This window comes from Dipodomys ordii, unplaced genomic scaffold, assembly GCF_000151885.1.
Source record: "Dipodomys ordii isolate 6190 unplaced genomic scaffold, Dord_2.0 Scaffold41, whole genome shotgun sequence".
Lineage (NCBI taxonomy): Eukaryota > Metazoa > Chordata > Mammalia > Rodentia > Heteromyidae > Dipodomys > Dipodomys ordii.
Window position 1 is genome coordinate 14,650,578 of NW_012267257.1, and position 12,605 is coordinate 14,663,182.

The following is a 12,605-nucleotide window of genomic DNA, read 5'->3' on the forward strand; positions in this document are numbered from 1 at the left end:
CTGATTGAGGGTATGTGTGCCTGTGTGAAATCAGTTTATTTGGAATTTATCTATTGATGGGTGACAATGCTGTCAGACATTTTGTACTCATATACTGTTTTGTAGAGTGGGAACTGCTTTGTACAACTACTTAAAGTTAATAAAAAAAAAATTATCCATTGAGTACTGAGCCATCCCTCCAGTGGCCGACAGGTGGCAGCAGAGGACAGAGGTGAAAGCTATGCTCTCAGCTATGCTCTCTTACAGGAAGTAGCATGGTAAAGTGTCAGTTACTTGATCAAGGAAACCTCAATAAGCTTTATTTCATTCATTTTCTATTTACTGGTGAAACATAAATGTAATATATTTATAAGATAAAAAAAGCAGAGGAGGAATTTGAACACTGTAGCCACATGGTGATGGCCCTGTACTGTGCATGTAGTGCTGAACTGTACGACTCTGAATGGGTAAGTTTATATGAATTCCATCTTAATAAAACTATTAAACACCACCTAAAATACTAAATAAGGGTAATAGAGAAAACCTCATTTACTAAGATTAGATATTTTTTGGCTTCCACTATCTGAGGATTTTACATCAATGCATTCTAGTTTCTATTTTATATAAAAATTAAACCAAGGGGCTGGGAAGGTGCTCAGTGGTAGAGCGCTTGCCTTGCATGCTTGAGGCCCTGGGTTCGATTCCTCAGCACCACATAAGCAAAAAGAAAAAAGCCAGAAGTGGCGTTGTGGCTCAAGTGGTAGAGCGCTAGCCTTGAGCTGAAGAGCTGAGGGACAGTGCCCAGGCCCAGAGTTCAGGCCCATGACTGGACCAAAAATAAATAAATTAAAAAAAATTAAACCAAAATTTCAAACTAAAATTTTTATAAGAAAAATCAATTATTTCATATAAAAGTTTGTGTGTGGGGTGTGTGTGTGTGTGTGCATGCATGTGCATGTGTGCCAGTTCTGAGATCTAAACTCAGGTCTTAGTAATGTCCTTCAGCTTATTTGCCCAAGGCTAGTATTCTACCACTTGGCCACAGCCCCATGTCCAGTTTGCTTATTTATTTATTTAATTTACTTATGGTGCGTAATTGGAGATAAGAGTCTCATGGACTTTCATGCCCAGGTTGGCTTTGAAACACGTTCCTTAGATCTCAGCCTTCTGAGTTGCTAGGATTACAGGCATTAGCCACTGGTGCCTGACTCATATGAACGTTTTAAATGCTGCTCAAAAGTTCTTATTGGGAGCTGGGAAGGTGGTTCAGTGGTAGAGCACTTGCCTTGCATGCTCGAGGCCCTGGGTTCGATTCCTTAGCACCACATAAGTAAAAAGCCGGAAGTGGCACTGTGGCTCAAGTGGTAGAGTGCTAGCCTTGAGTTGAAGAGCTGAGGGACAGCGCCCAGGCCCAGAGTTCAGGCCCCACGACCGGACCCCCCCAAAAAAAATTCTTATTGGGAATATAAATTCAAATGACAAAATCTCTTATTTTCATGGGGTATTGTTTGTTTGGAGACAGGGCTTGCTATGTAGCCTAGACTGCCCTGGAACTCACAATCCTCCTGCTTCAGCCTCTTGAGTGCTGGCATTACAGGTGTGTGATACTACACCTGAAAAAACTGTTACTTATAATGTTTATAAACAAAAATCATACTGTTGTCTTTAAAGAAGGAATGTACCCTTTGGCTGAACTTTGTACTATAAAATATGTAATGGTAGAGGTAAAACACTACTTTTGAGGAAGAAAAAAAGATGAGCATTTCTATTTTAAAAAAGGGGGGGGGAAGAAGATTGCTAGGTACCGGTAGAACATAGCTGCAATCCTAGCTACTCAGGAGGCTAAGATCTGAGAATCATGGTTCAAAGCCATCCCAGAAAGAAAAGTCTGTAAGACTCTAAGCAGCAAAACAGACAGAGTAGTAGTGTAGCTCAAGTAGCAAAGCACAGCCATTAACAAAAAGAGTCCTGAGTTCTAGTCTCAATACTGGCACCAAATTTAAAAACAACAAGATTAAAAAGATTTGTGGCTGAGCATTAGTGGCTCATGTCTACACCTAGCTACTCAAAAGAGTCTGAGATCTAGGGACAGATGTTTGAAACTAGCCTAGGCAGGAAATGCTACTTTTAGGGATTCATATTTCCAATTCATCACCAAAAAAGCTGGAAGTGGAGGTGCAGCTAAACTGATAGAATGCCAGCTTTGAGTTGAAAAGCTAAGGGATCACACCGAGGCCCTGAGTTCATGCCCCAGTATAAGCACAACAATTTTTAAAAATGCAAAAGAAAAATACCAGTCTAAGAGTTAGATGCATATCATTTTGGGGATCTATTTACACATGTTTATAATAGTGATTTAAACACTCATCTTCATAAATATGACCTATATGACATCTCAGAGTTATTTGGAAATTTATGTTGAAGAGGAAGTAAATAATACTAATTGTGCTTCTCTCTCCTTGCTAAAAAATTATCTTGAAATTAGATAATTCTAGCATACTTACAGCCAACTCATGGTGAAGTTTACTATCACATAGTGTAATTTATAAATTTGACTGAAATCACCCTTATTTCATGGGATAGTTTTATTTGAATTTTGGTTTGTATTTATTCTTTTTTTTTGAGATTGGTTATTATATAGCCCAGGTTTCCCTTGATTTTCCTTCTTCATTCTCCTGAGAGCTGAGATTTGAGGTATGCACTATCACACCCAGCTACACGTACTACTTAAAAAAAATATGCTGCGGGGCTGGGAAGGTGGCTCAGTGGTAGAGCGCTTGCCTTGCATGCCTGAGGCCCTGGGTTCGATTCCTCAGCACCACATAAGCAAAAAGAAAAAAGCCAGAAGTGGCGCTGTGACTCAAGTGGTAGAGCGCTAGCCTTGAGCTGAAGAGCTGAGGGACAGCACCCAGGCCCAGAGTTCAGGCCCCACGACCGGACCCAAAAAAAAAAAAACAAAAAAAAAATAAAAAAATGTGCTGGTCCTGAGACTTAAACTTAGGGCGTAGATGCTGTCTCTGAGCTTTTTTGCTCAAGGCTAGCACTTTACCACTTGAGCCAAAGCTCCACTTCTAGCTTTGTGATAGTTAATTAGAGATAAGAGTCTCACAGACTTCTCTGCTCAGGCTAGCTCCACACTGCAATCCTCTAATCTCGGCCTCCTAAACAGCCAAGATTCCAGGCATGAGCCACCAGCGCTCAGCTTGCACATGCGACGTTTAAGGGTCCCAGCAGCTAACATTACACATCATCACCATAGAAATTTTGAAAAAGGATCATTTAATAACCTTGTAAGTGGAGAGAATCACTATTCATATGGAGTATCACTCCCGCTCTGAGCTGAGGAGAAAGCACCATCCTTATCTCTCAGCACAGAGACCAGAGCCTCAGGAGAGCTCAGAAACCTGTCCAAAGCATCACTCCACTCATGCCAAGGAATGAGTGGCCTGAGGCTTTCCCCTCCCGTATCACCACAGGCCCTGTGCACGGGTAAGAGAGCTGTCCTATCTTTTTTTTTTTTTTTTAAGTCAGTTGTGGGGCTTGAACTCAGGGTCTGGGTGCTGTCCCTGAGCCTCTTTGTGCTCAAGACTAGCTGTCTACTACTTGAACCAGAGTGCCACTTGCAGTTTTTGGTTAATTGGAGATGAGAGTCTCCTGGGGACCTTTCTGCCTGGGCAGACTTTGAACTGTGGTCCTCAGATCTCAGCTTCCTGAGTAGTTAGGATTATAGGTGTGAGCCACCAGCGCCTGGCTTGAGCCATTTTATCTTTTGGCTGCACAATCTTTTTTTTTTTTTTTTGTCAGTCATGGGGCTTGAACTCTGGGCCTGGGTGCTGTCCCTCAGCTTTTCAGCTCCACTTCTGGTTTTCTGGTGGTTTATTAGAGGTAAGAGTCTCCCGGACTTTCCTGCCCAGGCTGGCTTTGAACCATGATCCTCAGATCTCAGCCTCCCAAGTAGCTAGGATTACAGGTGTGAACCACCAGTGCCTGGCAAGGTTACACAATCTTTTGACTAACAACTTGCCATTAAATGACAGTGTAAAGATAATCCTCCAATCACTGTTCTCTTATGCAGATTACCCTGTGTATTACAACAGACCAGGGCCATTCACCCAGGATTCCCTGCCGTTGTAAAGCTAGTTAGTTACCTTCTCCACCATTCCACCTGGCTGAAGACTGGTGATGCTCTGCGCTTTCAAATCCTGGCCACATGTCCCACTGGCCCTGCAGGGGTCTGAGCAGCTGGGCCTGGGCTCGGCCTCAGGCCTCTTGCAGTGTGGACTGATCCTGGCCACAGGTTTGTGCTTAGACACCAGATTTTCGTTCTTGGACTGGGGGGATGTGGGGTTCTCTGGGCTTGCTGTATAGACTTTGTAATCCAGTTTGGGTGAACTCCTTGATCCTGACAGTTCCTTTTTTCCGGCACCACCAGGATCACTCCTGGAGGCCCCTGTGGAGCCCAGCAGACTGGTGGCCTGGGCAGAAGCTTCCATCCTTCCCTCTGCACCACGCTCTTCTGCGTCCAGCGCGCTGCCAAGCAGTGGCACGGAGCAGGCCTTGCTGACCTGCACCTTCCGGGGGGGCTCTTCTTGCTTGGTGACTTTGGAAGGGATCGCTATGACGTGGCCAGTGTCATCCTCTACCAGGGGCCTGCTGGGTCCTGGGAGGGCTCCCGGGAGGGAGATGCAGTCTGTGTCCCCATCGAACTCTTCCTCATCGCTGGCATCGTTGGCGTCATAGCAGCGTACCCGTCGCTGGCGGAGGAGGGGGTTTCTCAGGCCCTGTGGGCTGCCAGGGAGACTGGCTTGCCTGGCAACGGTCACCTGCTTGTGGAACAGCCCAGAGGCTCGCTGGCTTCCAAGAGCCACAAGGCTGTTGGCCCTGGCTTTTCCTGGCTCCTTGGGAGCTGAAGGGGATGGAGAGAGAAAAGTCACATAAAGTGAGTTCCCCCTTTCCCCCCACACTTGGCCTGGTCCTATAACTCCATCACCACACACCAGCGTTTCCATAGTCACAAACACTAGACACGCAACCTCCAGCCGCTGGATGACATACTTAAGTGATAGAGCTTCTGGAAGGCTATACAGAGTCAACAGCCAGCCTATCACAGAAAGGATTATTTTATTTCCTCTGTAGCATATCTCCTATATTGCTGGTATCCAACCTAAGTACTGCGACTGGGAATTCCTCTCAAAATGGGTGGGACCAAGACAATGTCCCACATACCTAGGCCTTCTTTTCTTTTGTGGTGATGAATAACAGGCCCTCAGCTCCTGAGGCACGGGCCAGCCATGTCTGAGTTGCCTACGCATGCTCACACCTTGAAACCTGTGTCCCAGAGAACACAGCATGCCTGGCAATTCCAAAGAGTCAGCGGACATTGTCTGCCTCTTCTAAAACCAGGGCATTTTCTTGTTCAGACAGTGGAAATCCAAAGGAACCTAACCCAGCAGATGTTCAGGAAGTCGCTATAGTTCACCTCGCATTATCATCTCATCTTTAGAAGACTGTCAAGAGCTGGGCATGGGTGGCTCACGCCTGTAATTCTAGCTACTCAGGAGTAGCAAAGTACTAGCCTTGAGCAAAAGAACTCAGGAACAGTGCCCAGGCCCTGAGTGTACCATGACCACCACTACCAATAGCAAAGACTGTCAAGGACATTAAATACCAACCTTTTGCTAATCACTTTCTCCTTCTTTCCCCCTCCCACCTTCCTCCCTTTTGTGCCTACCCTGGGGCTTGAACTCAGGGCCTGGTCACTGTCTCTAGCACTCTACTACTTGAGCCACAGTTCCATTTCTGGCTTTTTGGGTCATTAATTAGAGTAGAGTCTCACAGACTCTCTTGCTTGGGCTGGCTTCAAACCGTGATCCTCAGATCTCACCTCCCAAGTAACTAAGATTACAGGTGTGAAAATGACTCACTCATTGGCTTATAAGAATTCAGTTTTGATCCTGGATTTGGCTGGGATTTCATGAAGTATGAGAGACTCAGGATGCCCACCTCAATTTTTGTTTTCCAGGACTAGGGATTGAATCCAGGGCCTCACACATGTCAGAGACCCACTGAACGCCACCCCAGCCTGATTCAAGACTGCATATGACAAATGGCATCTAAAGCAGACTAGAGTTAGCCACCTTACTACCTGAGGACAGAAGGTCTGCCCTGCCTGCTCGCGGCCTGCACCAGGGGCATGTCAGCAAGAGCAGCTGCATCTGATACCAGTGGTAAACTCTGCCTTTTAGACAGGGTGGGCTGATGATTTGGACTTAACCCAGTGTGTGGTCTCATCACTTTACTAAACCAGGCAAAGTGGCCCTGTGCTACCCACGGCCCGCAGTGCGATGGTGAGAGCCAGCATTGCTTACTGCAGGGTGGAGCCCAGGACCCTCGGTGGCCACCAGGCAGGACGGTGTCCTCTGCTGTGCTGCCACTTCCAGAGTGGTCCTCATCCTCAGAGCCAGCAACCAGGAAATCCGTCAAGTGACCTTGTACATCTTGGGTGAAGTACTGGGAGAGGTCAGATTCAGAGATGAGGGAGTCCTGCTGGGAAAGAAGTAGGAAGTCTCTATTTTCTGGGAAAGATGCTTGAAAGGCAGATTTCCTAGCTTTACAGTGTTGGTAAGTGCCTATCTCCAATAATTAATGCATACAAAGATCAAATAAGATCAGTAATAAGATTGATAAGTAGTGAACACAAAGGTGACTTGCTGCCAGACACTGTTTTTAGAGATTGCTTTTAGAAAAAGTGGCCACAAAGCCGGGTGCTAGCGGCTCACACCTGTAATCCTAGCTACTCAGGAGGAGGCTGAGATCGAGGTTCAAAGCCAGCCCAGGCAGGAAAGTCTGTGAGACTCTCATCTTCAGTTAACCACCAGGAAACCAGAAGTGGCACTGTGGCTCAAGTGGTAGAGCACTAGCCTTGAGCTGAAAAACTGAGGGACAGTGCCCAGGCCCAGAGTTCAAGCCCCACGACTGACCAAAAAAAAAAAAAAACTGGCTACATTATAGGCAATACAGAATCCTAGAATAAAATTCCAAACCAAATGAACTAGCTAGATGGGGGATTATAAATTAAAAATTGGAAGTTTGGCCCAGTGCTGGTGGCCCACACCAATAATCCTAGTTACTCAAGAGTTTCAGATCCAAAGCCAGCCCGTGCAGAAAAGGCCATGAGACTCTTATTTCCAATCAACTACCAGAAAACCTAAAGTAGTGCTGTGACTCAATGTGGTAGAGCGCTAGCTTTAAGCAAAAGGAACTCCAGGCCCTGAGTTCAAGCCCCATGACTGACAAAAAGTTTGAATCCTGTGCCCTGATACAGTGTTTCTGTTTCCTTAAAGTTGAAGAGTCCAAAGATACTCAGGCTGGCTTGATTACAGAGCAAGTTTAAAAAGCTACTGCAGTTCAGCTCTATTCTGTTTATTTTCTTTTTCTCTTCCTTCCTTCCTTCCTTTTCTTTCTTTCTTTTTTTTTTTTGTTGTTGTTGGTCATGGGGCTTGAACTCTGGGCCTGGGCGCTGTCTCTCAGCTCTAAAGCTCAAGGCTAGTGCTCTACCACTTGAGCCATAGCATTGTTTCTGGCTTTTTCTGCTTATGTGGTACTGAGGAATCGAACCCAGGGCCTCATGCATGCAAGGCAAGCACTCTACTATTGAGCCACCTTCCCAGCCCCAGTATTTTGTGTTCTTTTCTGGACAATTATATTTTCATTTCTTATTTTTTCCTTTTATTGTATGCAGGGGATACTGGGGCTTTGAAGTCAAGGTCCTCAAGTTTGCTAGGGAGGTGCTGTACCACTAAATATTTTAAGAGAAAAACACATTTGGGTATTTGTTGTCAAATTAGTGTGGTTACAGAAACTGGAGGTGTGCAAGTAGTAAAGCACCAGCCTTGAGAGAAAAAGTTAAGCAAGGGTACAAAGCCCAAGTTCAAGCCCCAGTACTGGCCCCATAAAACAAAACAAAACAAAACAAAAAAAACCTTTAAAAATTAGCAATGGGTTAGCAGGCCACCAGTATCTCACGCTGTAATCCTAGCTACTCAGGAGGCTGAGATCTGAGGATTGTGGTTCAAAGCCAGCCAGGGCTGAGACTCTGATCTTCAATTAACCCCTCAAAAACAGGAAGTGGTGCTGTGGCTTAAGTGGTAGAGCATTAGCCTTGAGTACAAAGAAGCCAGTGACAGCATCCAGGCCCAACAACTGACAAAATAAATGCATAAACAAAATTAGCAATGGTTGCAAATGCCTGTATATTGTGGCAGAAATATGGGCAAGAGACTAAGCCATGACTCATTGGCTTCAGGAATCAGCTTGTGATACAGCTTAAGCAGGAGACAGTTAATGCTCAGACTTACCTTTTTGGCAAGAGAGGGACTCTTCAAGGGAGTGCCTGTAGGTGGGAGGAAATATTCCACACTGTCAATATAATTAAGCTAATATCATAAGCAGGCTCACAGATTTCACCAAAACAGGAGGAAGAACCAAGGGCATGAAACACAACTCTTCCCTTTGCTTATGTGGTGTTGACAGAATGTGTGTGTGTGGACAGAACAAGTTCACAGACCCCCCCGGGCTGGAACTTGACCTGAACCCGTTCTTATGCTCCAAGCCTGGGTTCTAACAGGAACCCAAATGGAAATAACTTCTCCTTCTGAATTTACAAAGTATCTCATCGTCCCACACATCAGTTTCTGTATGCAGAGGATAATTTAATAGTGAGTCTCATCTCCCTTTCTCCTCAACTTTAAAGCAATCCGTAGGGCAGAGATGTTGACTGACTAGACCCCAAGTGCTGTCCAATAATTGTCCAGGGGTATTTGCTGACTGGATTAAGAAAATGAATGACCAAAGGAACAACTTCCAATAAATACATGGAGGACTGGGGAGAAGGCTGGGCTGAGCATTTAGTCTTTAAATTATATGCCATAAGTAAAGGAAACTTAGGGCATGAGGATCATGGCTTAAACTCTTTGCTAAGTGATCTAGTGGAAATGTTGAGATGAAGAGCACAGCTTTCAGGCAGGTCAGGTTATATAAAGAGCCTATTATGGCTGAGTCCAATGAAATATATTAATTATGGATGCAAATAATCAGAGTATTTCATGGTTGCCAAAAAAAGATCTGATTCCTTTTCCCCTGACAACCAGTAACTCATATCTCAGGTTTTTTCCCCACTATGGACATCAATCTGAAGGATGGGAAAAAACAAAAACAAACAAACAAAACAAAAAAACCCCACTAAAGCTCAGAAGGAAACATTCATTTTAAAACTTGATTCAAGATTTAAATTCATTAGAAACTTCTAGGATCTCAATCTTCTTCCTTTAGAGGGGGAAATCGTATTATTTGCTCCCTCTCTGACACTCTTTGCATTGATATATTCTAATTTCTGCCAAGAAAGTTCAGCTTTTGGAAGATAATAGTCTATCTGCTGAACTATTCATATTTTCAGATCATGTCACTTTTACCTATGGCATTACAGATAAATTGCGCATCAATACATGAAATGCTGTTAACTCACTTTTGTAGATTATGTGAAAGGAAAATAAGAAGCATGCATGATTAGACCTGAGATGAATTACACTAGATAACCATGGAAGTCAAAAGTAGCCACTGAGAGAAAGCAGAGCTGCTCTCTGACAGCTACTTTCACCAGTCCTGACAATTAGAAAGAATTTAACACAGGGCAGTGCCCTGTGGGTGAACTTAATGAGAAGCTTCTTAATGTTAAATAAAAATGTACAATGATCATACCTAAGCCAGGAGAAGAACTGGCTTCTTTACTCTCCTGAGAAGTGCTCTTTGCTATTACTTCATCCATCTCCTGTTCGGAAACCTGATTTTTAGCAGAAAGTACAAATTACATAGCTGTATTTAGTTATTCCCCACCCCAATACAAGTAGTGAGGACCAAAGTCAGAGTTGATCAAGATAGAGGCAGATCACAGGGTTAAAGATGATGGGCATCATCCGAAGCAGTAACATAGGACATACCAGTGCAGCTGGGTTAACCCCAAGACAGATAACAAGACCTTCAACTGCTCTCCTCGTTCAGTAAGCAAAGCATTCAGGCACTGTGATCACTACCAATATGGCTATAATCTGCTTTTTCTTTTTTCTTTTTTGCTGGTACTGGGGCTTGATCTCTGGGCTTGGGCACTGTCCCTAAGCTCCTTTTGGCTTAGGGCTCACATTCTACCATTTGAGCCACAGTACCACTTCTGGCTTTTTCTGTGGTTAATCAGAGATAAGAGTCTCAGGGATTTTCCTGCTTGGTCTGGCTTTGAACAGCAATCCTCAGATCTTAGCATCCTGAGTAGCTAGGATTACATAAGTGAGCCACTGGAGCTCGGCGAATACCTGCTTTTTCTCTACAACAGTTAATTTTTGTGCTGGTACTGGGGCTTGTGGTCTTGCTTAGCTTTTCTCAAGCCTGGTGCTCCCTTGAGCCACAGCTCCACTTTCAGTTTTGTTGTTGTTGGTAATTGCAATTAAGAGTCTCATAGACTTTCTTATCAGGGCTGGCTTTGAACCTTGATCTTAGCCTACCAAGTAGCTAGGATTATAGGGTGACCCAGTTTCTATGGACCTCAGTTTCTTCATTTTAAAACTTTATTCAATTAATTAAAAACCTGCAGAAACATGCAAGAGCAGTACAAGAAGAGTACCTACCTTCGATAATTTTTTAATTTCACATCTTTTGCTACAGTTACTTGTATGCCTTATCTACGTGTATGCTGCATACATATTGCTATCCTTTTTGTAAAACCATTTGCAAATTACAGATATCATAATCTTTTGCTAACAAATATTTTAACTAGTATCTCCTAAAAATGATGACTTTCTCAAAACAGCCATACGATTAACAGACTCAGAGAATTTCATGTTGATGACTATCTAAGGTACATTTCACATTCTACGTCAATTGTTCTACTACCATCCTTTTAAGTCTATAAGCACAACTAGTTCCAAAGTTTGCTGCCAGCCTTCAAAGATGTAGACTTTCCTCCAGATTGCAAATTAGCATGGCTTCCTTCATCAAAGAAGTCTTGGTAGGGAAAGAATCTCAAATGAACTAAATAGTGTGCTTAGAAATGCAAATGATTCACTTTCATCTTGTTTCAGACCTATCGTGGACCATCATGCCCCAATTTCTTTACATGGTAATACTTTATTTAAAAAAATGATTTTTGGCCATCCAGGATCTACTGTATGTCTTTAGCCTACCTGTCTGTCTGTCTGTCTGTTTCTTTTGTTCCAGTTCTGGGGCTTGAACTTGGGACCTGGGTGCTTGGTGTTCCTAAGCTTTTTGCTCAAGGCTAACACTCTTCCACTTGAGCCACAGCTCTATTTCTGGCTTTTTTGGGTGGTTAACTGGAGGTTAACTGGCTTTTTTGGGTGGTTAACTCTCACAGACTTTTCTATCCAGGCTGGCTTCAAACTGTGATCCTCAACTCTTAGCTAGGATTACAGACATATCCATTTAAATCTCTTTAATACAAAACAGTTCTGAATTTTTCTTTGTCTTTCATGGTATGGTATTTTAGAAGAAATCTAGGCCAGTCCAAAGCCTCAATTAGCATCTATCTGTTAGTTTCCTCATGTTTAAATCAAATTAGTTTTTTCTTGGGTGTGGGAGAGACAAAAAAACTACAAACATGATTTCCTTCTCTATCCAGAGGCAATGTGTCTCATAACTGGCGATGATAACACTGCTCTCTTGTTAGAATAGCATGTACCAGATTTCTCTGGGACTTGAGGGTCACTAATGAATAATGAGTGAGGCGACAGGTTGAAACTATGCCAGTATCCTGTATCCCAATATCCTTTGGCTTTAGCATCATTATTCTGAAAGTTACCATGAAGCTTTCAAACAGTGATTTCATATCTTTTCTATTCCTTCTGAATTTAATAATATAATGGTAGAGTCATGGAATTTTTCCCCAATTAGTTGTTATACTTGTCATCATTCAAAAAACGTTATTTCAAAAGGTAATTAGAACACTTGCAGGGGTTCTTTTTTTTTTTTTTTTTTTCTTGGTTGTGGAGCTTGAACTCTGGGCCTGGGCACTGTCCTTCAGCTCTTTGGCTCAAGGCTAGTGCTCTTCTACTTGAGCCACAGCGCCACTTCCAGTTTTCTGGTGGTTTATTGGTAATGAGAATCTCATGGAATTTCCTGCCCAGGCCGGCTTTGAACCATGATCTTCAGATCTCAGCCTCCTGAGTAGCTAGGATTACAGGCATGAGCCACTGACGCCTGGCTCAGAGTTTCTTTTTTTAAAGATAAGAATTTTTTACGGGGCTGGGAAGGTGGCTCAGTGGTAGAGCGCTTGCCTTGCATGCATGAGGCCCTGGGTTCGATTCCTCAGCACCACATAAGCAAAAAAGAAAAAAGCCAGAAGTGGCACTGTGGCTCAAGTGGTAGTGTGCTGGCCTTGAGCTGAAGAGCTGAGGGATAGCGCCCAGGCCCAGAGTTCCCCCCCCCCAAAAAAAAGAATATTTTCACTAAAATAATATTTAGCATAAATCTTACTTGGAAAAGCAAAGTAATCTGTCTTAAATAATAAGTATTTCTACAAAAGATTTGGTATTACATTTTAACCCAACAGATAAATCATAACCATC

The 12,605-nt window shown here is 43.5% G+C and overlaps 1 protein-coding gene across 1 annotated transcript in view; it reads right to left on the reverse strand.

The window, feature by feature from the left end:
* The window catches only part of Pdzd2 (PDZ domain containing 2), a 249,321-nt gene that overhangs the window by 33,595 nt on the left and 203,121 nt on the right, over positions 1 to 12,605 (reverse strand). Inside the window, exons 14-17 of the mRNA XM_013018674.1 lie at positions 9,736 to 9,817; positions 8,337 to 8,371; positions 6,384 to 6,522; positions 4,128 to 4,900 (exon numbers count right to left, since the gene is read on the reverse strand). Of these exons, the coding sequence (XP_012874128.1) occupies positions 4,128 to 4,900; positions 6,384 to 6,522; positions 8,337 to 8,371; positions 9,736 to 9,817 (1,029 nt within the window). The remainder of the gene's footprint in view (positions 1 to 4,127; positions 4,901 to 6,383; positions 6,523 to 8,336; positions 8,372 to 9,735; positions 9,818 to 12,605) is intronic.